We start from the raw sequence: 26,704 nt of genomic DNA, 5'->3' as shown, positions 1-26,704 counted from the left end.
GGAGAGGAGGAGGAGGAGGAGGAGGAGGCTCTGACTGGTGGAGACAAAGAGGATACTGGATACTGACGGGTCCTAGCGCCCGAGGAGTATATTATTACTTCAACGTGAAAAGAAATGTTTTTTTATTACTTTAAAAAATACTCAAATAATAGAATTTTGAAGTGTCATAAAATATGTTTTATAGTGAAAACGAGACCAAATAAACCCGGTTCATACTTATATCCCCCATTCTCCTATTATTAAATTAATTTGAGCTTTTTACAAAAAAAAAATAAAAAATTCCTCTATATATTTGGTATAAGAGATGAGCTTGTAAAGTTAATTTTCCCCAGAACATATTTTTTTTCTCTAAAACAAATATATTCAATGTTTATACAGTAAAATTTATGTATTTTTAACTGCAATAAATAAATAAAAACAATAATAACTAAAAATAACTAGATCATTTTCCACATTGCAGGTAATTATGCTAGACTAAAAGAAGACAATATCCAATACATGTTAATATAACAGTCCTGCGCTCAATATTCAGCATTAGTTTTCAAATAACTGAGGCAGCTGTTGATTCAACTGTGTTTTCATTTTGTACTAGTGAACTGACACACGTTCCTATTATTTTGGCGTTGTAGTCAGTGGGTTGGTGGGTTAGTGTTTAATTCAATCCAGTTCAACAACATCATGAACTACATGCTCCAAAATGAACATTCAGTTGAATAAAGATCTTTCTGACGCTATTTCAAAATAAGTTGAACATAAGAACAGTCATGGAGGAGGATTTAGTCCAGGACTGTTGCATTAGGATGCACTAGTGTACCTAATGTTTTGGCCTGTGAGTGTAATCTACATCTTATGTTCTTCTGTTTCCAGTAGACCTGATGATCCTGTTCATTATTAACAATTACTGATGTTTTGACGTAAACACATCATTTAATTTGGTCGCCATGAGAACAAATCACAGCCATTGATCAGGAACTGTAGAAACTTGGGTTTGTACTCTCCGATGGTCTTTTGTTTTTCTTTGGTCGTGGACCTTGTCAGCAGCTCCTTTTCTCCTCGTTTCCTGGAAAAGTCGACATTTAGGACTTTTTTTTTTCTTTCTTTCCTTTTTCTCCCGGCTGTGGCAGCGGTGCCCGGTTGTCCTGGTAACCCCGTCGACTTCACAGTTGAGTTGAACCCCACGCCAGGCCCGACGGCGGCTGGCAACGAGCCCAAATACCTTCCCTCAACTCTCAGAGCTCCACACTGAGGCCGGAGGAGAAAAGAGGGTGGGGGGTGGTACAAGGTGAAGCTTTGCCCGCCATTCACTTCACATAATTCAGCTTTCTTTACCCGGCTGCATTCAACCAACCCTTGGTCCTTGGGTTTATTTACTCAATTATTTACATGCAAACTAACCCACAGCTCTGGCTTTTAAAAGTACTTTGCTATCCCTTAAATAAATGAAGAAAAACACACCTCAATCTCTGAATAAATCATAAGCTTCCACACCTGCAGCCTGACCTGAGAAATAAATATCAGGATAAACAATAATAGGAAAAATATGTATTTTTAGAAACACTTGAAAACAGTTTCTGCTCTCACTCAAAAAATATGTGAATTTCTTCTTTAATTTGGTAAATATATATTATATAGGTTATGAATCCTGTTAGTGAAAATTGAGGATGACAAAAGTCAATAATTACCCAAGTGAACCTTAACACAGTGCCAGTTCTTCTTTTTGCAGAAATATGGAAATTGAGAAGTGTTTCCAGTCATTGAACTGAGACTCAGATGTCTTCCAGTGCTTCATTTAGTTTAAAAATAAATAAATACACATGTTTGCGTACGCATATAATTGTGCTCAGATAACATGTACACAAACTTTCAAAACACTTTACTGCAACATAAGGAATTAACTCTGAACTAATTATAAGCTGGTTCAATAAAGTGAATATTCATACTTAATTATCAGTAAATATATAAACAATATTCTTAGTGTAACTACCGTAGAAGGCGGTCATTTTGGAAATGGCTGCCAAAAGCTAGTAAATGTAGAGCGCCTAATATATAATAAATAATATCTTTTATTAAAAGAAGTTTCTCTTTTTGTGGAATAGAGTCTGGCTACGTCAGTCGAGTCCCCATAATAGTCAGAATATCTTTAATTTGATTTTTAATATCTTATTTAAAGAGACTGTGCATTGGCGACACCTGTGGCGATATGCTGTAACTGCAGAAATCCAATAAGGATCAGCATAGCGCCGCCCATGGTCTCTTGCAGAAAGATAAGTGCCGAATGATGACACAGTTAAAATGCTAGCTGCATGCCTATACTTTGGCAGGTGAATGATACCCGTTTCTCTTTAATCTTGTAAATCACTCATATACTCGGTTACAAAGGACTGAGCCTGGTAGAACCAGCATTAATCATTGGCGACTTTTAACTGTGAAAACCAGTTAGACGTCTCTTCTTTCTAGCTGTGAGGGATAAAGACAGACTCCAGGCCCCAAGACTGAACTGGCATTAAACTGAACTGCCTTTTCTTAATAGAGGCTCTGACTGGACAAATTAGCCTGTCAGTGTTGAAAGGTGGAGATTACACCAACTCTGCTTCCAGCTTCAGCCAGGAATAAATTGCACTTTAGAAAATGAGAGTGTTTTAATCCTCTGAGTGTCATCAAAGAGCAGCTTTAGGAATCAAGACAAAGATGACTTTTAAATTTCGTTTTTCCAAGTTTTATTGTGACGAGAGGACAAAGAAAGAAGTTGGAGGTTTCTGTTCAACCATCTCTTACAATTTATTTTATATCACCCCTTTTTCCCCAAGAAGACACGTTTATTAAGCTAAAAAGGATTCAAATGGAGGATTGTAGGCAGCAGCAGCAGCACCGACATATTGTTTCCTTCTTAATACCATAAACTGTTTTATTATTGCCCAATATCTGAATTAAGTCCAATATTCATGCTTTTAGCTCTGCTTTGGTCTCCACCAATAGTAACATCTGTTTTCTGAAAATGATCTTCCTTTCTTTTTTAAAAAGAGTGAAATTTGAGATGACGAGCTAAATACAGAATTGAAACGCATGCTAAACTGAAATGAATTGGTGAATAAATGGAGAAAATAGCTATGAGGACCAAAACTGGTTTAAGTACAAGGCTGTAAACAGGAGAACTGCAACTCTTTGTTTACTGCTTGTTTTGCACCAATATGAAACTGATGCTGCGTTCATTTCCTCCTGCTGAACTTTAAAATACTCTAAATTTTCCAATGGAACATAAACAATGATCTCAATCTCTAACTCTCAGTAATACAAGGTCTTCTCAGATATCCCCTTTAAAAACCTTTAATTTGCCTTTTTTTTAACACAAATACAAATAAACATGTCAGTTTTCATGCAACTGGTTCAGATTATACAATTTCCCAATTTAATGTGGATTGGAAGGAAAAAAAAAAACGTATTGATTTTAGTTTTAGTAGTGAAAAAAGACAATTGTAAAGAAAACAAAAGACTCTGCTGTCTGGTTCGTCTTTGTTTCATAGCTTCAGTCTCCTTTACCGTGGCAGAGGGGTATTTATTGATTTATTGATTAGCTTCTATACTGGGAGGAAGTTAAGAGGACAGATGGAGGACATAACAAAAGGAAAGAAAAAGGTCTGCTTCCCATTCTGACCGTCTCTCTTTCCATCTCTTCTTTTATTTCATTACCTCCTCAATAGTGAATGACAGACAAATTAAAAGCTCTCGTTCCTTAAGCCGGCGTCCTCAGAGATGCTCTCCGAGTTTAGCCTGGTTTTAAACCGCAGAGGATATCGGTTGAATTCCTCTTTTGCCATTTTGTCACACTGAGATCAACTCAACCTTCCAACCACTGAATGCATTCAGAATAAATGTTTCTGTCCAAGAACAGATGTGGGCGGCGAATGTGGAGACAGATTAGAGAAATAAAAACCAAACTGGGGATTAAATCTGAGCACAAAACACAATCTGAGAGAGTGTCTCTGTATGTGGATTTTATTTTGAACAGACAAAGAGGGGTGACTTCAAAAGAAAATATTAATGAGTCTCAAAGGGTTGCTCGTCTGCCTGTGCAGGGAAAAATCCAGCTCACATACCAGACCGATGAGACAGAGCCTGTGGTGAGTTCTGTAATCCGAAACCGGGTCAGAGCTGGACTGAAGAGGCTATACTGAGGCAGTGATTGATCTTTACTCTCCCAAAAAAAAACAAACAACAACAACAAAAAAACAAAGCTGTCGACTCCTTTCAGATCTCGTCACCTTCCAAAAATAATGGCCTAAGTCATTTTTATGACAACATTATGTTTAATAATAAATGTCATATACTTAATATTTGGTTCAGTTTTTTGTATTTTTTGAAAAATCTGAATTTATGTTAAGAGGGTGTCGATATTTACAGCTACAGTGTAGAACATTTGTCTCCCCCTCCTGGCAGACCAAGTAATTACACAAACATCGTCAAGACGTGTGGGTACCAATGGTCTTTGCTGAACTAATCTCAACTTTAAGGACCAGTGGTTGCAGGTTTTTCCTTGGCCTCTATCTAGTGGGCTTATTGTAGTACTGCCGATAACAAATCTAATATGGCCATCTTGTATGGAACAAGACCTTCACACTGATATGTAACATGCTTTGGTGACTGGTTTCCTTGGGGACTCACAGTTAGTACGTTTACATGCACGTGAATTATTGTCTTAATCCGACTCTAACTGGACAATTTAAGCGCATGTAAACGCGTTACTCCAACTAATATCAGAGACAACACCAAGAAAAACATTCAAGAAAGCCGGTCGCAGAAGAAGAAGGTAAACAGAGCCGGTAGAAGAACCACCTGAGGGATAGCGCCATCTTATCAGCACCAAAGTAGCGTAAATTATTAAAAAGCTCTAATATTACCTTGTATTACCTTGTATCTTGTTGTTATTTGAAATGCTGGTCAGCTGCATGTGCGACTCCAGTAGGTCAACTGGAAAGGGGGCCGTATTAACCCGCTGAAAAGACACATATCGCCACCTAGTGTACAGGAGGAGGACATGTTCCCGTCAGTTGCATGTAAACTGGGACAAGGATCACATTCAGAAAACAGAATTTTGAGCATAGCTCGATTAAGCTATGTTTAAACACTCTGATTGTGTGCAACAGCAGTAGGAAGGAAATCTCAATATGGATTCTATAATGTGCACAATGTCCAGTCCAAATAAAACGTCCAATGGTTGAACTGTGAGTACGCTGACTTTTGTAGATCCTTTGTGGAATCAGTTTTAATCTGTAGCCAGATAAAAAAATACCTAATTGTGGCAGAGGGTTTGTTCCATTTTTGCTAAAACCGTTGAATAAGTGTACTTTGTGGAAGTCAATGTCACAGACACTGGGAATTCACTTCTTTGTCTTTGTGAAATAGAGAAAAATAACAATATAAAAATAATTGCTCTCAGAGTGGCATTTCACTTTAGCATCAAGATTAAAAAAAAAATACAGCAGTCTTTTGATTCACTTTATATAACTCAGACAACAACTCTTTACTCTCTTAGTTCCCTTTCTCTAAAAGGTAAATTTACTTGTTCTTTTTTTTCTACTTTGGAAAGTAAAACCAAACCTGTTTAGTTTTTGTTATATCACAAATCACAGATGTTTGAAATACCCCCAGAATTTCTCAGTGTCACCAGGGGTTAAAGTTGCAGGACTCGATGACATAATGCACCCTCTAACCTTTGCCCTGAGGCCAAGTCCGAACAAGTTTTAACCTTCAAAAAAAGGACGAAATGCCCCCCCACCCCAGCCAACGTTTGGCCCCCACAGCGTTATAAAAACAAGAACACACTCACAGAGTCTGTAACAATGCTCCTGCAGCAGAGTGAGGAATGTGTTCATTTCCTCTTTGGTGTGAATGTTTACTCTCTGGACGCTCGAAAGTCCTGCAGCGAAGGAATGTGTTCGTGTGTTAGACGCTGTGGAAAGCTCATCGTGTAAATCATCATGTGAATCAAAGTTCTTAAGTGAAGATGTGGTTTATGGTCAGAAAAAAAAAACAAAAAAAAAAAAAACAAAAGCAAACAATAAATCAAGAATATGGCTTCTTGGTTTCAGACACATATTTTTAGTTGCTTTAAAACAGGAGCGGCAACTTTGATGAGAGAGGAGAACATAATAGAGAAGAAACTAGAGTGGGACCAAACTACACGTTATTTTTAACTTTTTATGTACATTAGTGAACACAATCTAATCTAAATCTCCCCTCACAACAATTATATCAGTGAGTCTATGATGAAACGGTGCCAGAAAGGTCATAATTCAACTGGATGATCATTTTGGAGGATGAAGTGAGTGATATTGTTAAAATGGATTGAATATGAGTCACAAAAATAATAGGAACATGTGTGAGTTCAATAGCACAACAAATCACATCCTCCGCAATGAAAACACAGCGTAAGCAACAGCCCTCTTACTTACTTTAAACTAACGCTAAGGATTTAGTGCAGCGCTGAATGTGTTCCCTAGTATACCCAATGAAGAGGCCAGTAATTGTACTAATTACACATAATAACAAACATAAGCTGCAAATATCTGAAAATCTGAATAATCTTTTTAACAGCCCCATTAAACAAAAAATATCTGCAGTTCTTTCCATTTTATTGTCAAAATCTGTCCTTTACTTTGAAACTACAAACATCTGATAACATCACATAACTAGGAAATCCTGTTTGCCTCCACTTCCACTAAAACAGTCATGAAAAAAAAACATTGATATTTTTTGGTATATCTATTCATTTCATAGAAGTCACATCATAAAAAAAGGATTAATAATTGATTAACATTTCCACGACAGTTTTAAACAACCGATTATAAAAACATTTTAATGTTTAACATGTTACAATATTGTAACAACAATAATTTAAGTAATAGTGTGTGTAATGTGTGATCACAGGCCTCTGTCTCCATCTAGTGTTCAGCATGAAGAATTACAGGAAATTCAAATTTCTGTTTTATCTCAGTGAAATAATAAAAAATAAATATTATTCATATTAAATGTTCCATAATAAAATTCAATTCATTACACTTTTTAATTGTTAAAATATCTTGAGAAAATATTGAGTTGTCATATTTGTTTTAAAATTACAGTTACGCATTGAAACCTACCATTTTATTCTAATTATAATCGTCAATATTTTTTTCATTAAAACACGTTTTTTTGGTTTCTCATTTTTGTCTTCGAAATAAAAACCTCTCATTGATGTTCAACTTTTATCAAAATAATGAATTTACAAACAACCACTTCACTTTTTGTTGTACATTAAAGTTTAAATCTATTTTTGTTACACTTTGTTAGGAAACTAATATAGATTTTAAAGTTACAATTAATTATTTTATTTTTTATTGTGTCTGCATCACAACATATTTCTTTAAAGGTGACTAAATCTATGGCCACAAGGGGGCAGCGTTTGACAAAAGTGCAACGTTTAAATAAGGCAAGTCATTACATCTTTATGAATAATTTTTGTGTCCTTTAATGAGATCCCAGACCCATTTGCTTCAGGACACGCTGCCATGAGGCTGCAGACTATGACACAATATAAGTCATATTTCAGTGTTTCCAGAAAGAAAAGTGACTCAGGTTTTATTGACCGATTACTTTTATTATAAATATACAGTGTTAAAATGGAATGGTACCCGACACTGAAACAAAAAGTGGAGTTTGTGCTGCAGATCACCAAATCAACCGAGTGTCAACCAACAGGAATTAATGAAGCGTTCCTGTCCAAGTCCGACAGTTAAAGAACAGATCGTGAAAACCGCATTCTTCGGTCTTACAGCTGATCTGTGTTCAGTTCAAGGAAAGGGGTTAAAAAAAAAAATAAACTAATAATAAAATGACACAAACATGATTAAAAATGAGATCACAGGAAGATGTGACGGAGACATTCATCAGTGTGTAACATCCGAGAGTTTGATAAAGGCGTCACATGCAGCATTTTAACATCGACAACATTAATCTGATGTAGGTCTCAAAGAATAATCTAAGGTTTAACCGATAATAAGAAACATTAGTTCGTGGATAAATCTGAAGATCGTGTTAGTTTTCTTACAAGAAAACAACTGTTGGTTGTGTGGTTCAATTGTATTTATATAGCGTTGATAACAACACAAACTGTCTCAAGACGCTTTACAAAATCTGGTGTGAAACCTCCAGAGCCTGAAAGCAACGGTGGTGAAGAAAAACTCCCTTTTAACAGGAAGAAACCTTGAGCAGAACCCAGCAACAAAATGGTTTCAGCTTCAGTTGTAAATCTGAGTCATTTCCTCTTTCTGTTAACTTCATTAAGATCCTCTTTGGGCTGCAGCTGCTCACCATTCCCCAACATTTGTTTACGTGAGAGACTTATCCACAGATTAATGGACAATAACCATTTACTGAGACATTTCAAAGGTTCAGCTTCATGTTGAACAGGAGCCGTTTTGTGCGTGAGGATGCTACGTGCTACGAGACCAGTCCAGAGATGTGTAAAATGTGACACGTGGCGCCTTTAATTTGATCATTTAACTTCATGAACGTCCCATCCGGTTGGACACCAGGTGTCCCTGTTGTCCTGTAGGTCCAGTTGGCTCTGACGGTTTCGAATCCGAGCGAGTTTCCCGCCTTCGCCTCTTTAAAAACCAACGAACTCCTCCTTTGTGAAACCGAACGGCTCGCGAGGCGTTCGAGTTCAACAACACGAGCCACCGTTCAAGTCAATGACACGAAGGCCTAATGAGCTAATTAAACTTTCATTCGCTTTACAATATCAAGTTAAATTTTTTTTTTTTAAGTATCAGGCACTTAACTTTAAGTACTTTACATAAATGAGCAGTGCCGTTCAAGACCGATGCTGGAGTAGTGTGCAAAACACTGGATATAAGAAATCTGTTGAACATGCATAAGAAAATGTAAACATTTTGAAAAAACAAAAGAAATTATACTTGAAGAAAAAAAACTAAGCTTAAATAACGAAATAAAGAAGGAAACTATTCAACTCTCATACAGGTCTAACATGCTGTTCGGCCCTAAACTAGAAGCTCTGCCCTACTCTTAAACTCAGAGGCGTGTCTTTATCTACACACAAGACACGCTGGAAATAAAAACAAATATAGAAACTAAGGCAAATACTCAGAAGATTTAAAGAAAACTGGTCCAGTGGAGTTGTGGTTTGAATGGGAAGCTCCTATAACGGGTGTCAGGGCCAAGGTTGGTTCAATAGGAACTGGCTTTTATCTGAAGGGAAAACGTTTGAGTCGTTCATATAGAACGTGACAGACGTCGTCAATGAAGACATTTTTTTTGGAGTTTTACTAGAAAAATACATTAAAATCATCTCTAGGGATGAATAATAAACATTTTAGCCGCATATCTATATCTGGTTTTCCAGGTTTGCTAATGCTAATGGTCGAATTCTTTATTCTATTCTTTATTTTATTTCACTTGAAGCAACAGCTTCTACCAGACACGAGGTAAGAAACAACAACCTCAATTTGTTGCACATTCTGTCGACAGGTAGGATGAACTACAGTTAAGATTTTGTGAAGAAGGTAACATCTCCATCATTATTATTGTTTTTCCAAGCTCGCTAATGCTAACGGTTGTATTCTGCTTTTTTATGATTGGAGGGTCACAGCACAAACCTGCTGTGACTTTCGTTGATAGGTCGATGGAACCACAACCACAACAATGCTAATCATAGCACAGGTCCGTCCTCTGTTAATCATAGGTTAATGTAGGGGCAGCCTAACTAACTCGAAAGAAGCCACGCGGAGCGGACAGACTTCTATCACTTAGTCCATTTGAATGTTCATCTCTACAAAAAAAATAAAAGACGTGCAGTTAATGGAAAATATTGTCCAGCAAAAGTTCAGCTTTTGTCTTTGTCGTACAAACTCGTCCCTTTGAAGCACAACGAGACCCGAACTGTTCCGATTGTTGACATGAAGAAACAATAAATAAGATTTTCTGACGGTTATAGCAGAGTGAGACGCTAGTTATATATACAGTAGTTAAGATATCAGACTCGCTGTGAGATACATTACTGCACTGATGGAAATATAGAGTCGTCGCAGTAAAGGTTTTGTTAATGATAATTTTTTCCATAACGTGAAGCGAGCTCCTGAAAAAACTGAAGGAAGTTCTGGTGGAAAACTTTGGTGCATCGGCCAGGCTACAACCTACTGAGTACACGTCATCTCTACTCATTCACTCGCAACCAGCTCTGCCTCACACGAAGCCAACAGTCAAATAATAATAATAATAAAAAGAAAAAAAAAAAGAAAAAAACTGCAAATATTTTCAAGAGAAGTTCCTGTTCTTTCTTTTAAAATATTTCTCTTAAAATTCTCTGGAGACGTTTATCAGCTGCGAGGAACTTTCCACTTCTGTCAAGATTTACAGCTTTATCAAAAAAACAACAAATATGGCTACAGAGCTACAAAACTAAGAATAAACAGCACCAGTTAAATTTCGGCATCGTAGTTGATTCCGCTACTAAGGAAAAAGTAATACAAAATAAAAAATTAAAAAAAAAATGGCGGACTTTTAAACATGGAAAAGCAAACGTGTACAGTCACTGTGCAAATCTGAACCAACGTCTGTGGCAGAGAAACAACAGGAAATAAACCCGGGAAGGGATACCTTGACGTTTTAAACTTTTTGTTTCAGTGTTGTGTGCTGCGAGTTTGAGACTTCAGTCCGTGTCAGATGTATTTTTTTTTTTTTTTAAACCTCACGTAAACGCAGCTGAACACATTAACAGTCAGAATATAATCAGATCTCAGTTTTAGATTGAATAAACACTCATCTCGGACGCATGCAGCTACAACCAGGAAGTGGTTAGTTTAGCAAAGCACAATAAATGGAAAGAGGTGTAAACAGCTACCCTGACTAACCAGTGAAGACCTCTAATCAACAGATTTCATCCCTTTTGTTTAAGTTACTGTTTTTTGCTCAATGTTTAGTAAGATTAACAATCCGGTGTATTTTGTTTTTATGCAAAGTAGGTTTTTGTAACCGCTCTTGCGCTAGCAAACCAGAGCAGGTGAAATGACGCTAGAGTCCAGCTGCTTTGACTTTTTTGTTTCTTTGGTCACAGACACAACAATGGTAGTTCGCTTAATGGACATCATCAGGTGAGTAATAACACTACCTGACTAACCAGTGAAGACCTCTAATCAACAGATTTCATCCCTTTTGTTTAAGTTACTGTTTTTTTCTCTCACATATTTTAGTAAAGATTAAACAAACCAGGTGTATTTTGTCATCTTTAATGCAAAGCTAGGTTAGTTGTAACCGCTCTTCGCGCTAAGCAAACCAGAGGCGGTGAAATGACGCTACGAGTCAAGCTGGCTTTGACTTTTTTGTTTCGTTTGTTTCACCAGACAAACAATGCGAGTCGCGTTTGAATCTTGACATCACTCAGTGACGTCAATCCAACACTGACTCTGATGACGTAGCTCGGCCATTTTTCTAACTTTAGTTGCTTGTAGCATGAACACAGCAACTTCTAGGCCTTTCTGTGCAAAGGTAAAGCTCATTAAGTGAATTAATTTGCACCTAACACGAGATCTGCTCACAGTGAGGTCTGAATGGAGACAGGAAGGACATTTATTTAACGCTGAGCTTTCACGCTGCAGCATTTCTCTGATCGCGACAAAGACGAATAACAAGTATAGTGTCGTAAAAAGCTTCTCTACTGTCCAGTAAATCACATTTAGTGGCTGTGAATTGATCCTAACATGGTTCCTGGAGTCCATGTATGTCTGTGAGTGTGTGTGTGTGGAAATTGCAGGAACGAGTAAAAGCAGGTGGAAAATAAAAACAGAACCTGAGGTAGACTGAATGTTAACGTATGAACCTGAGGGGCAGTAGTGGTGAAGAGAAGCGGCTGTCGACGATATATTTCTTTAGATTTAATCCTAAATTAAAACATGATTTTATTTCCCAGTCCAACATCAAGGTATCTCTTTGCACGGATGAGTCGAGCCCAACGATGACGCAAGTCGTCGGCAGACGTTTAAGGCACGTATGTGTAAGAAAGGTTTATATAATTTGAGCTAACGAGCAGGACTAATAGAAACGCTTCACTTAACGAGCTATAATGTGAAGACGGAAGAGAGCTTCTCGCTCGGAGCTCCAGATAACATCTAAACACTTTATCAGAAAATAACTATCTCTCTACAGAAGTAGAGTAACAATTTAAAAATGAAACTACCAAACTACAGTACAGTCTAGATGCTAATTATGACATCTCGATGCATAGCATCACCCATAGATGTTCTGTTGATTTGAGTCCTGTGGATCTTATTCAATATTTAACATAACATTGAATAGTGGAGCAGTTAATAGTGTTATGGAGGCAGTGTTTGTTAAAGAGTCAGCCACATTCCTCTGTTTCTTTTCTTGTTTTTGCCTTTCAGAGGAATTGATCTGTGATTGTCATGAGTCTGTGGAAATAACAGGAGATAAGAGTTAAGTTTAAATGTTCCCCCTGCTACCCCCAGTGAGATCTGACGTCAGGAAGCGGCGCCGATGTCGTGGATACAACTCCACTTTCCCAAAAAAATAAGCCAGAACTTCGATGGCGGTGAGAATGAAAAGGCGCTAGAAACAGTGTTTGAGGGCCGAGGCCTCTTCAGCTCTGCGGGGCCACGATTCTCTCTGTTTCACATTGCTCCTTCTCCACCGCCACCAGCGCCGCCTCACATTCCTCTTTCGCCTCCTTCTTCTCCTCCGCTGCTCCTTCTCCGTTCTCGGCCTCGGATCCCGACGATGGCAGGAACTTCCCAAATCTCATTCCATTCAGATCCTCCTCCAGTTTCACCTGGAAGGGGGGCAGCCCCAGTAAGAAGGCCCTGATCCTGCTGGGGGAGCTCAGGTCCGCGGGTTCCTCCTGGTTCTTCATCTCGGCGCCCTGCCCGCCTCCCGCGCTCCCTCCCCCGGGGCCGAAGTCGTCATCGGCCGCCTCCGTGAAGCCGCCTCTGGATCTCTTGGACGACGGCTGCTCCGCGCTCCCGTTGACGGCCGCCCGGCTCGGCTCCGGCCCGTCGGTGCTGGGTCTCTTGGCGGGGAAGCGCTTGCTAAGGTTGAGGGGCAGCGACTGCTCGGGGGGAGGTGTGATGGGGGAGCAGGGCGGCTTGGCGTTCAGGTCCTGGGACAGCGCCTCGGACAGCCTCCGGGTGAAGGTCTGCAGCTGGGACGAGTCCAGGCGGCGGGCCCTCATCAGCTGACACACCTGGACGCTGCAGTCGAGGTTCAAGGGCAGGACGCGGAGCGGCGGCAGCGGGGGGCGGCCCCTGACGTCCCGGCCGCCTCCCCTCTGGCCCCCCTCGTCCGCGCTGCACCCCGAGCAGCGGTTGTGGTGCTGGTTTAGCGGGTGAGGCTGAGGCTGGAGCTGCTCCACCCCGCTGGAGTGAGGCGCGTCCGGGCTGGAGCTCTTGGGCTGCAGAGCGAAGACGGTGGGGTGGTGCTGGGCCGGATCTTGGGGAGTCAGCGCCGGGCTCTCGGGGCCCCTCTGGAGGCTCACGCGGCTCCTGAAGACGTCCAGGGGACACACGCCTTTGATGGGGCTGAAGCCGCTCAGGGAGCCTCCGACAAAGTGGCGAGGCAGAGTGGAGAGGATGCCGCCGGGGGCGGGGGCGGGGGCGGGGGCGGGGGCGGGGGCCGCAGCCTCCCCCGCCTCCGACTTCAGCTCCTTGGGTTTGGGGTGGAAGGGGAGGAAGGGGGTGGACATGGGGGACAGGTCAGGGGTGAGGGGCATGTTGATGGGCAGGATGGCCGGCTTGATGGGCTGTAGGAAGGAGAAAAGAAGAAAGGTCATTGGAGCTGATTAGATGAGATGCGATTGACAAGTTGATGCTGGTTTTACATCGTAGGGAGGAAAACTTAAAAGTCTCAGGAACAGGAATTGAGATTTAGATTTATGTCTCTGCAGGACATAGACAGTGTAATCTACGCACGTAGCCAATGCAAGTTTGAGCCACTTCTACTTGTGCGCTCATCAGTTTGACTCACTCTGTTAACAGCTCCACCCAAACACTAGTCAACGCTGCGTCTTTGTTGTAAGTCGGGTTATTTTTGTTTCTACTTCCTGTGCTGTGAGGTGCAGCTGTAATTCTGGGGAGGTGCATGTCAGGTTACGCCGTTAGAGTCCGGGCTGAAGGAACCAGAGTCTGAACAGAGGGTAAAACCTCCTGAAGCTCCAAAAATCAGACAATGACTTAAAAATTATTATATGTAAAATATAAAATAAGACTAATGTTGAGGAAGTGAAACTAATATCTGATTCAAAACTAGCCAGCTGCACCAAATTAAGTGGAAGAATATGATATTTGAAGGCGCCTCGCCCTGATAGTTGCACAGCCTCCATCACAGTGTTAAATAAGTCTAGTTTACAAGTTGCGGTTGTGCACTACATGAAGTTATCATCTTCTAACTTTTTGCTGATACATTTCTGACATTTTTAAACAGTGTACAGTGTATAATGGATTAGTATTATAGGGGTGGGATAAAATAAATGTAGAGGATGGTTTATTGAGTTTATGTTTAACTTATTATTTATTTTTTTTTTCATTTTTTCCATTACTGTTATAATTTTATTTATTTTTTACATGTTTGAACTAAACTTAACTAGATTAAACAACACAGATAAATGTAGTTCCTGGAGTGAATCCTAAGTGTGTATGCGTCCTCTATCTGTAATGTGTCCAACCTTATAAATGATCCGGATCAAATGATCAAACACATCGGGCTCATATTCACCTCTGGAAAGTGATATGTACTGAACAAGTGCTAAGACTTTAGTTTCCCTGTTACCTGAATTCAAACCTCTGCAACAAGTTTAAGCTTCATTATATCGATATAAAGAGGAAAATTCACAAGACTATATTGTGTAAAGACGACGTAAAAAAAATAGTGTTGCGTGACTGGAGCAACGACCAAATGTTCTAATTAAAAACTGACATAAATGCAAGGACATTTCATAATAAGCCTCTAAAACAGAGACTTTCTGCCACAAAGGGAATTTAAAACAAAACCATTTACAGTTGAGCAAAACTGAAATAAACAAATATAAATGAAGTGAATCTAATCAGCCGCAGCCTTCCTGACTCTGTGTGTGTTTCCTCTTTGTTTGTGCTGTGATTTCCACTGATGAACTATTGTTACCCTGTGTGTGCTGCTGGCCGTCGGTCCACCTCGTCCTTTGGCTGAGAGCAGAGGACTCTGCTGACGAGACGCTGCTGCTGCTGCTGCTGCTGCTGCTTTGCCTTTAACCGGCCGCGGAAGAGAAAGCAGCCTGGCCTGGGCCATCAGCGTGGCCTTGTTCCGAGTCCCCGGTGGTCGGCCTCTGCCTCGCTTCACCAACACGGAGCTGTTTGGGTTCAGGATCTGCAGACGGACCAGAACCGAGTCTTTCAGCTGCCACATTTATTCATGTCTGATTCTTTTCCCCACTTTATTTCTACAAGTGGAAATATTCAGGGGAGATATTTTTAACGTCCCGACAACATAATTCTGGTTTTGACTGAAGCAAACTGTGATTTGGCAAAAGAGTCATTTGAATTCTCAGACGCTAGTGGTCAAGTTTGAGGACAACACAACAACAACAACTATCTTTCAAAACTATATTTTGAAATATTTAGTCGACTCGCCAACATAAATTTTAAATAAAGTCCCTCCGAACCTCTGTCTTTAATTAAATAAAATGTTGGTTTTAATACTTTGTAGAGAATCCACTGAGCGCAGCAACTTCCTGAAGACTTGAACATATTGTTTTAAGTTTTAACTGTGACTCAGTGAATTTTGAAGGAGCTTTAATTTGACTTTTTTGTTGGTGGGTCGACTGAATCGTTTTTAACAAAATAAAATGTTTCCATGCAGCAACTTCAGCAGCGAGTATATAAAACAACATTTTAAAGTTTTAATGGTGATTCTGTAAATGAGTAGTTTGACTTTTATTAGAGGTCACAAAAAACACTGGAAATAAACTTTTCTGAAGATATTTTTGTTCATATACTCAGCCACTTGTGACTGTAGGTTTTTAATTTAAAAGCTATTAAAAAAAAAGAAACCTCCATTAAATCCATCCATTAAAAGTCTTCTTTTTTTGCCACTTACAGTCGGAGGAGGAGGAGGAGGAGGAGGAGCAGAGCTGGTGACCTTCTTCACTCTGGCTTTGGGTCCTGGTTTTCGGCCTCTCTGAATTGGTCTCCTCCCTCTTATTCCTCTCGGCTTTGGAGGCAGAGGGGATTCTGGGATTTTGAACTCTGTTGTTCCTGTTCCTGTTCCTCCTCCTCCTCCTCCTCCTGCTCTGAGATGTTCTTCGTAGGGAAGCATCAGCCTGAAACACACAGGGAGTTTCAAGAAGTTTAGTGCGTTTACATTAATCTTTTTATTAACTTATTAATTCATATTCACTGCCTGTCCTCTGACCTCTCGTAGTGTCTCCTGGTGCAGGTGGCAGCGCTGGTGCTGCCCGGACATCCTCCCAGCTCGTTATAAACCACTTTCCACATACGGTCTGTTGTCACCTGCGAACGTTGACCATCGTTATTTGTCATGTAAAGAACCGCGTGAAGGTATTCGCACCAAATGTATTTCCTCTACAGCACGTCGCTCTAGATTTCAGTGGAAATAGTGACATTTTTAAAATAAAACTGTGTTTGATCGACTCTGAAACTTTGCCCCTAAATGAAGTTGAACATGAAGCGACTCACCCTCTTGTAGCCTCCGAGCCGTTTCACCACCGAGTACATGAGGAAGAGGTCGACTGAGGACGACAGGGACGCAGGTCAGACATGAAACGAGACAAACGGAGCAGATTAAATATGTGATTCAGGGGATAACTACAAGATACGACTAAATAAATCAAATCAAACAGTCTGCATGTGCTTTACTTTCTTTGGTTTTGCTTGTAAGAGTCCAAATAAATAAAACTCTCAATGTTTTAGATGATCTGATTTTGTGAAGAATCAAACTTGCGCTGAAACCAAACTGTGATTAAATGACTCTCTTTAAGCGTTTTGTGCCTATATCCTCTCAACAAGCTACTACAACTTAAATTTAGTATTTAGGAACTAACACAATATTGAAAGTAATTCACAACTGCTGCTAATGAGCAAACCCATCTGTTCACTCATGTTTCCGCAAATTAAAGTAAGTGAGCTTTTCAATTACATTTGCCATGACGACGCAGTAACACCTTCAGTCATTCGTTTACATTTATCCTGCTAGAATTACAGATTTCTTTAATGTTTTTTAATCTAATTCTAGTATATTTATAGTCTTCATACTACTGCTAATGAACATTATAGCAAAAGACCATGGTGCAAATGCATAAACACATTTTCCCCACAAATATATAATTTCTCACATATTTTCCTTGTATCAATACAAATCTTTAGTCTAGTTTTTAGTCTAAAAACACTAGTTTGGAGATCTACACACATTTCCCCAGATCGTTTTCCTTATTTTAAGTTAAATGCCCTCGTTTTGTTTTAAGGTGAGATTCAGCTTTGAGAAGTAACAGAAACAGAAGGACTCACTCTTCTTAAAGCCCAGGTTGGGCACTTTGTGGATGGGCGAGCCCTGGCGGTCCATGAAGGCGTAGAGCTGATCCAGGAACAGCTGCTCTTCGGGGTCGGGGAGCCATCCACCCTCACAGCCCACCTCCACGCTGCCCATCACGTTCTCCTGAGACCACACACACATGCTCGCTTTTAAATCAGCGCATTTCTCCTGGCTGGTGCTGTTGCTGATGGAAATCTTTAGCTCTATTCACACAGAACTAGTTTTATCTGGAGACCTCTGGTAATGATTTTAATCAGCCATGTTCCTCACGCGGAGGTGTTGTGATAAAACTAGACCAGAGTGAAGCAACGAGTACGAATTGTTGGAGCAGGAAAACAGGATCAAGACAGATTCCTCAAATATCTGGTCATTAACAGATTCTAGTCATGTGACTTTCAGGTGGACAAACAAAAAAGAACAACTACCAACCTGAGACATAATAATTTAGTTCAAATTATTTTTGAATATAACTTTTTATTCAAAAGTTATATTTGTATAAAAAGGTAACAAAATAATATCAGGGCTGTTTATGTTCCACATGTAACGCAGGCGAATTTTTGTAATTGTTAGAAATTACAAGAGGTCCCTGTGTAGTAGATGTAGTATTTTACTTTATCAATTATAGACAAGTACAATTTGCACAGGATTAAGATCACAGACCGAAGCCCCATTCGCACAGGACTCTGTGATTTTTGGTGCGAATCTCTTCTTGCTTTAGAATAATTAGGCTGTCGTCATCAATTATAAATGACATCTGGAAAACACTCTGGGTTTGTAGTATTTAAATCGGCTCTGGTCTGACGGTCTTATCACACCATGTTGTGTTTAATATATGTTTTATTATTAATCTGCAAAGATACAAGATGTGCTCAGGTGGTAATAATTCTGTTTGAATAGTAATTTATACTGTTTATTATTTTATTGTCTCTGGTCTTATTTATTTCCGTTGCCTCAGATTTTGTGCATAAATGTGTAGAAAGAACTTATTCTGCAGCATTAATATTAGAAATAAATGATTAAATCACACAAATTATAAGGTGAATAAACACTTTCACGATTTTTGGTTTGATAACAATTTAACTTGTTATTTCTGAGCGAATTTGAATGTGTTCAGACACATTTCATAAAGGACAAACCTTCATCCTCTCGATCCAGGTCTCTGATTGGCTAGAGGTCGGGGAGTCTCTGCTGTCGCGGCCTCTCCTCTTGCGAGGTCGTCCTCGAAGACTGAGAGACGGACATCCTGCAGAGACCACGATTTTAAAATCATAGAACTTTCTCTTAACATTTCATCATACTGTGAAATTTGTTACTGTGAACGGCGAGGTTAGCAAGCTAGGAGTGTGGAAGGTGGAAAACCAGTCTAGTATAGTAAACAGCAAAGAAAGGGTCAAAAAAATAAATTTAATGATGTGGGCCAATCACATAGCTTCTTGTGGGTCAGAGCAGCCAATCAGATGAGGTCTCTGTATCAAACTACTGACAGAACATTAGATCATACTCTGAAATCTGCAGGATTCATCTGAAACAGATCAGAACTCGGTCTCCGTGTTTCCTGCAGGTGGCAGCGTTTTGCAGGAAAGGTGGAAGTGTTCAAGTGAAAAAAGCCTGAGATTTTAATTACACAAAGAAATAAATTGATGCGACGAACAAACTTAATGAACTCACTGAACTGCCAGGAGAAGCTGGCGCTGCTCTCCAGCGTCGGGTGGCTGAAGGTGTCCCTGCAGTACATGACTCGGGTGGTGGGCAGGACCTTGACGCCGCCCAGGGCCAGGAGGTGGGGGTCCTGCAGCCCCGGCCACTTGGCTCCGCCCTGGATGCGTCTCTGCAGGGAGCGAAAGCGGCAGTACTGCGGGTAGCTGAGCACTTTGACGCCCTGACGCTCCAACACGCCATCTGCAGGGAGGAAAGACAGAAGATCAATGAGATCAATAACGGCAAGGACGGGATGACACCCGGGGATTCAGGTTCTGCATCATCGTTTCTCTGAATTCTACAAATTATTTTAAGTATGAAAAACACAAACTTGCTGATTTAAAATGTTTAATTTGACATTTCGGTAACTTTTTAGGTCCGGACACATTGAAGAACTAACTAATGAAGATCGACTCTTAATTCTTAATTCATAGTGTGTAGTAATCATCAGAGACATATATCAGAGAGAGTCTGGCCAACTGGGGAATGGACCATGTGAGCTATCCCGCTATGTTGAGCTGGTTCTGAGCTGGTCACATGTTTCATGGGCGCCATCTTTATTTACTACACAGCAATAATTATTACATAACATAACATATTGACAGGCGTTGGTAATAACATTTATCGGCACATTAGTGGTGAAAACAATCAATTTATTTCAACGTAGCACATCGGCCCCATGGGGTTACACTGTAGGCCGGACGCTCTACCATATACAGCTCTGGTAATCATTCAAAAGCAGAAACAGGAGGCGCTACTATTAGCTAGGATGCTAACTTAGGAATCATTTTCACATTTTCTACCATTTAAGTGACCTGCCACCACTTTCTGTTGCCACTCATACGTTTCTTAACACACATGCTTTAATACTTTAATAACCGTCTTTCTCTAAGAGCTCGTGTCCAGATTTCTGAACCCAACAGCTGATGTTTAACACAACATATCCGATGCTGCTTGTAAACATTCATGATGAAGTCCCGACTTTTTCCTTTTGTCTTTTAGCAGATGCTGAACAAAACACTGGAACATTTCTGCTGTTTAAAAATTGTAGTAAACTTAGCCTTCAAGCTAATGGTAGCATCTCCTGGTTTCAACATTTTAAAGCTTCTCAGTAACTTCCCTTTGTTAAAAGGACTGTTTAAACAGTTATCTAGATACATTCTTCTGTGTTTATATTATTTATGATGCATCTTTATTCTGTTTCTGCTGTGTCACTGAATTGAATGTCACCCTCATCTCTGAAATACGTTCATCTATTTTTACTCCATTTGCAGAATTTTTTATCTTCCTTTCAGATTTCGCAGTTTAAACAGCATTCAGTGCATGTTTGTAAAAGCAACCATCTAACTACTGCTAATCTTTAAAAGGCCGTTGACACATTTCCTGCAGACGCCGTTCAAAAAGGCAGACTTTCATTCTGAAAAACCTAATGTAAGTGTGGCCACCATAACAACAGAAACCGTCTCTGTGGTCATTCTGTCAGTGGAGCACGTCGACAGATCGCGCCAGTAAATTTGCAACTTTTTAGTCAGTGTTTCTTACTCTCAGTTTTGTCTCTGAGCGGCTCGCTGCTCTTCTCCGGGGCGTTGCTGCTGCTGCCGTCCGTGATCTTAGGAGGTTTGTGGAGGCCGTTGGTCAAACACGGAGGCGTCTTCGAGCTGCTCGTCCAACCGGCCGGCTCTGCACACGACCATCGCACCAGGTCCTCCACCCGCACCACCATCTTCCTGGACACCGCCAGAACCTCGTCCTATCAAACACACACACACACAGAGAAGGGTAAACCTTTGATGAAAAAACACTCGGGTGGTTTGTGTGTCTTTATCTGCTTAAAAGGTAAAAAAACACAGAGTTGTTAACAGAAGAAAAGGTCTCAACTGAAAACACTCTGCAAAGACCAGGAGATAAAACGGACTCACTTAAACAAGGTGTTCAAGTTTCTGTCTGCTGTCACCAAATTATTCTCCGCCTTTAAATATTTCTCCTCCAGTATAATTAGTAGACATATTACTAATCTGGAAACGTTTGTTTGTCCTTGAATATGCGCCCTGAACTGAAGCTTCAGTTCTTGTTTATTCTGCCAGTAAACTTTGCCTGATATGAAACGTGGTTGTTTTAAGTTCTTGCTGCTCAGCAACAGATGATGTTAAACTTCATGTAACATGTGATGAACGCCTGAAAATGAAAGAGGAAGCTTAGGAGAAACTGAAATGTTTTTCATGATACACAACTTCTGTCCGTATGTAATGAGCTCGATCAGATGTAGAGGTTTGCTGGTTATCTTTGTTCAACTCCTTTTTCTTCTTCTTCTTCTCTTCCTCCTCATCTTGCTTCCTCTTGAATCACTTCCTCCTCCTCTTCCTTCGGTTCTGTTTCCAGTAGATGTGTCACTGATGTTTTGATGTAAACACATATATCTGATCCCAACGTTTCATTTGGTCTCCATGGAAACGGTTCATCGTCGATCATTAGTGCCGCGTGTAAATTTAAAACTAAGCAGGTCTTTAGAGCTATTAGAGCACGTAGACCCTGTTTGCCTTGATCGATCTTTATGATTTTCTGCGCGTGCAGCTTTTCTTGGAACTGGTTTTGAAAGCTGCGTTATTAATAGAAAACTTCACTGTGAAGAGTCACACCTGAACCAGGGCGTTGAGCTTTGCTGCCGAGTATTTTATCTAATCTGCTCTGTTGTGTTTCTCAACTCCATCCTGAACCGTAACATTAAAACAACACGTGATGACACAGATAATATTAATCCTGCTTGATCATGTTTTGTTGCAGTGAACACTAAATTAAAGTAAACCCGGCCATCTAAGTGTCTCAAAAAAATACGCTTCAACACGTTTTACACTTCAAATACAAAGAAATTAATTTTCATTTTGTAGCTCATTAACTGACTCTGAATCGATTAAGCCGGTCCGCCGGGTTTGCTGAGTTTACATTTGGGAACGTCGTCAGTCTTTTGTCTCTGCGCAGTAGAGAAACAGGATTTATAGGCTGCAGAGGTTAACACACTTCACCTACTTGTAAGCAGAGCCACAATTAACTCCTTCTGTCTCAACACAAAAGCTCAGGCAGTAATTCCACCTGTGTGAAGATCATCATGTTCAGTGGTTATTTTAACTAAGATTTTTTTTGGTTTGGAAAACAAACTTCTTCAACATACTTCAGACAACACCCCCGCACAGTAGAGTATTACAACCGCTGCTGTCTCTAACAGAGATGTACCTACTGCTGGATCAGAACCACGACTTGCACAACTTGGGGAGGTGGTGGATATTACGGAAATAGCTTTTAAATTATTTTTTACGTCTTGATCTCCGCCCTGACGTTAGTTATTTTAGAGACAAAGCTCAAATTACAAATGAACCCTGGAAGCTTCTGTACGCAGAGCAATGCCACTGCTGAGCTGCTGGAAGAATAGAAACAAACGTCTGGGCTAATAAAAGGGAAAAAATGAATAAAAGGCAGACTTGTTTAATGACATGACGAAGAGAAAGAATTGACACCAAAAAAAATTGGTGTAAACTAGATTTGAAATTTTCCTGGCAAAAAGAAATAAATGAATATTTCTCTCCAGGTCGGGAAGTTTCTGTTCCTCTCGGAATAAACTGCTGCTTTCAGATGACTCTTATTAAATGAAAATTTCTCCCTTGGAACGCCTTCGTCTCCACCAGCGAAAATAAACTCCGCTCAATCTGGAGCTGTGGAAAGTTTGGTTTGAGGCGAGTCATAGGTTTTAAATTTGGCTACGAGGTTATTCCTAAATGTTTTTCATGTGAACCATGTTAATCACAAACACTCAAATCCTACTTTCCTTCATCCGACAGGAGCTTTCAGCTTTCATTCACCACATCATCAAGTTAATGTTGACTCATTAGCTCATTAACTAGACGCTGGTATTAACCAGTTTAGTTTCCTGGATGGAAAAAGAAGGTACAGTTCAAGTGACAGCTACAGATTAGACAATTTATTTAGCCTTCTGTAGTAATTTTAGATTGATAGATATTTTATTCACCCCAAACTGGGAAATTTCACAGTTACAGCAGCAATGTACAGGCTCTCAACACCATACATAATATATAACAGGAGAACACAATATATACACAATATTTACAAGAATTTAAATAGGTGAATACAAAAGGAAACAGAAACAATGTGTTATGAGTGTTATCTGTCACGTACAGATAAGGAACTGAGTTGTCTGAGTCTCTTGGAGAAGGAGCTCCATTGTCCGTCTAATAAAGTTAATGGCTAACTTATCTATTTATCTATTTATTTAGGTTAATTTACCCTTATCTGTATTTAGTCTGTACGGGATCAATACACTGAATCTTAAGTTACGTGCGTCCATGCCAACGCTACATTTATTGAGACAACATGTCAGTAAATATGAACAGAATGAATGAATGATGATGGGATTAAGAAGAAAGAAATGTTATGTAGCCCCAGTGTTGTTTAGGTTTAGACAGAAAGAAAGGAAACAAACACAGACTTAAGAAAAAAGAAAGGAAAGGAAAAGAATAAAGGAATTAACAAATAAAAGAAAGAAAGAAAGGAAAACAAAGAATGAGCCCTCTACAACAGCAGGTAACAGCTGAAAAAATATTTACATTAATAACCTGATTATTCTTCTGAAATGTTGGTTGAGACCAAACCAGAACCAAAAGACCATTCATGTTAATAATTCATCAGGCAATACCACTGGACCCACCTCTCCATGCTCCCTGGTCCGTCCCTTGGGAGTGTCCTCAGGCAGGAAGTAGAGTCTAGCGCTGGCCAGCAGGTGGCGCCGGGTCTGGTCCTCCCACAGTAAAGTCACCTGCACATAAAGAAGATTTATATTTATTTTTTAAGCATGGGCAATAAGACAGCAGTGTCCAAGATGAACAACTTTGAGGTGGCGACCATTTTGGTTCCTTCCATCAAATTTACCATGATGATTTTACCCCATATTCACTAAAGCTCCATTTCTAACCCTGCAACATGATGCTGCTACCACCATGCTTCACCATGGATACGTTGCTCTTTGGTGACTGTTGACTGAACTGAAGTTGAATATTTACCAACCCTCTTAGCTCAGCGTATTAGCATGTTAGTGTTTGCTAATTAGCCATAAACACAAAGTACAAATAAGAATGAGGTTAATAAACACCGAAACCAATTTCATAGCATTTGTCAGTCATATTTAACTTCTTAGACATCATACCTGGGGAACGTTTGCAAGAAAACGATTTAATAAACACTGAGATTTTTGTGGGGGACTGTATCTTAGATTACAATCAATTAATCAATCAATCAACATCATCCAACTGAATACAATTTATAATGTGTCCTTACTTTTTTAGCTCCTGCCCTAAATTTACTAAATTTAACTTTGCTGTTGGATGTAGACTCAATGAATCACAGTGTAGTCGTCTAAAGCTCAGGAGAGCAGGAGCATGACCCATTTGTTAGGTCTGCTGCGTTAGACCGATTTAGTTCAGGTTGTGGTTTAGATTTATTTCTTCTTTAACAGCTCCAAGGACAGATTCTCATTATAATGAAGGGACATCACTTGACCATTTCTAGTAGTGGTCTACTGAATGAGCCAAACTCCTCTTCTACACATCAGCCCTGTTGAGTCTTTAATGTGACCCAGGCTCACTGTGTGTGTTCACTAACCAACAGAATAAGGACAAATGTGTCCCAGATGTGAATGTCCAGGACAGATGTTAAAAGATGCTGTGAATGTCATTCACTACCAGCCAAAAGTTCACTCCAATATTTCAGTCTTTTTTTATTGAAATATATGCAGGTTAATGTCTCATTTTACCCCGAAATAAAAGCATAGACCAAAAAAAAAACAACTCAAGTTGGCTGATTTAACACGTGAACACAGTTATGACATTCTTTCTTTCTAAAATGGAAATCAAATATTGTCAGAGATATTTTCAGTTCCCTGAAATGTGTGGCACTAGTAGGTTGCTTTGCTTTTACTCTTCTGTCCAGTTGATCACAAACCAGCTCTGTGGGGTTAAAGTCTAGAGACTGGGCCTTGGTCCACTCCATGTTTTCAAGCTTTCCATCTTGTTTTCATCCTGAGGTATTTCTGGTATAGCTTGAACTAAACTTTTGGGTCATTATCTTGCTGTATATGGATGAAGCCCTGACCAACTATACCAGAGGACACCGTGTGCTGTTCTAAAACTTTTGGCCGGTAGTGTGTCTCACCTCAGCGATGCACACGGGATCCTGTGGCCCACAGCGGATGAAGTAAAACTCCCCGAGCTTCCACACCTGGACGGGGCCTTCAGGTTGAGCCCTGCTGCTCACCGACTTGTAGAAGGCATAGCTGCCTCGCTGGCAGGAGGGAGCACCCAACCACTGAGTGGAGAAGGACAACAGGGAACATGGACGCCAGAGAGAAAAGGTTAATGATAAACATTTAATCAGCTCTGCACAAGTCAAAAAACTGTTCCTGATAAAGGTCGATTCGCAGAAAAATAGGAAGAGAAACAAGGATGTATATGCTTTTTAAATCTGTACACCTTCTGACTTGATATTATTTGATATTTATATTGATAATCAGCTTGTTGTGAGGGAAATATATCAAACATTTGATGCTTTTCTTTGTCTTAATAATAATTGTCTAATATTAAGATTAACTTATTGGAAATTTGCAAATATATTCTTTGACTTTAGGAAACTAATCTTGGAGGTTTTAATAGTTTCTGACACAAAATACACTAATTTGTTAAACCTTTATGTACATCAATGCATTCTAATACAAAAGTTAGGCACTAAATCCTGCTTTGACTGTTTTAATGCTCAATTGATTTTTAAGAAAACACGGCGACAAAGGTGGTGATTAAACTGTACGATCATTGTGAAGGATGTAGTCTGTGATTTTGTTGAACTGGATTGAATTAAACACTAAAGTGTTTCTGTTATGGAGCTCAGTCCGCTGACTCCAACGCCAAAATAATAGGAACATGTGTCGGTACAAAACAAAAACACAGTAAATTCAATGTCTCTCTATATTAATGGAAACAGAAGATCTAGTGCAGGACAATTATATGAGAATGTGTTCACTAGCGTAGTTAATGAAAGTGAGCCGGGGAGTGTATATCCCTGTAAACTGCACATACAGCAGTATTTACAGTATTTGTACATTTGCAATAAGTTAAAAAAGAGCAGGGCAGTGCAATTAAACTGTAGTACAAGTGTTTAAGAATTTAACTTATCGATATGGTGATTAATGAATTCAACAGTTAACAATTTAGACATTAATCAACAATGGAAATAATCTTTAGTAGCAGCTCTGGCTTGAACAATGTCTTAAATGAAGATTTAAAATAGCTGAAGGTCAATTAATTGGCTAATTGTTGCTGCTATAAACTAAATATCTTTGGGTTACTTATGTATTATGGTGCATATTTAG

At 39.7% G+C, this 26,704-nt stretch overlaps 1 protein-coding gene across 2 annotated transcripts in view; it reads right to left on the bottom strand.

Annotated features, from left to right (window-relative positions):
* Window positions 1-7,612: 7,612 nt before the first annotated feature.
* zgc:77151 (uncharacterized protein LOC337153 homolog) overlaps window positions 7,613-26,704 on the bottom strand; it is a 29,696-nt gene continuing 10,604 nt past the window's right edge. Inside the window, exons 2-13 of one of the 2 annotated variants that reach the window (XM_047607029.1) lie at window positions 25,495-25,647; window positions 23,996-24,103; window positions 20,824-21,031; window positions 19,252-19,482; window positions 18,720-18,826; window positions 17,559-17,706; window positions 16,731-16,783; window positions 16,447-16,544; window positions 16,132-16,354; window positions 15,181-15,402; window positions 11,165-13,804; window positions 7,613-10,898 (exon numbers count right to left, since the gene is read on the bottom strand). In XM_047607029.1, coding sequence (XP_047462985.1) covers window positions 12,650-13,804; window positions 15,181-15,402; window positions 16,132-16,354; window positions 16,447-16,544; window positions 16,731-16,783; window positions 17,559-17,706; window positions 18,720-18,826; window positions 19,252-19,482; window positions 20,824-21,031; window positions 23,996-24,103; window positions 25,495-25,647 — 2,706 coding nt within the window. In that variant the 3' untranslated portion in view covers window positions 7,613-10,898; window positions 11,165-12,649. Of the gene's footprint in view, window positions 10,918-11,164; window positions 13,805-15,180; window positions 15,403-16,131; window positions 16,355-16,446; window positions 16,545-16,730; window positions 16,784-17,558; window positions 17,707-18,719; window positions 18,827-19,251; window positions 19,483-20,823; window positions 21,032-23,995; window positions 24,104-25,494; window positions 25,648-26,704 lie in introns of both variants that reach the window. The other variant, XM_047607028.1, reaches the window with a different exon arrangement.

Source organism: Mugil cephalus, chromosome 15, assembly GCF_022458985.1.
Source record: "Mugil cephalus isolate CIBA_MC_2020 chromosome 15, CIBA_Mcephalus_1.1, whole genome shotgun sequence".
Taxonomy (NCBI): Eukaryota; Metazoa; Chordata; class Actinopteri; order Mugiliformes; family Mugilidae; genus Mugil; species Mugil cephalus.
Note: the sequence above shows the minus strand (reverse complement) of the source record. Positions and strands in the feature narration are given on the sequence as shown.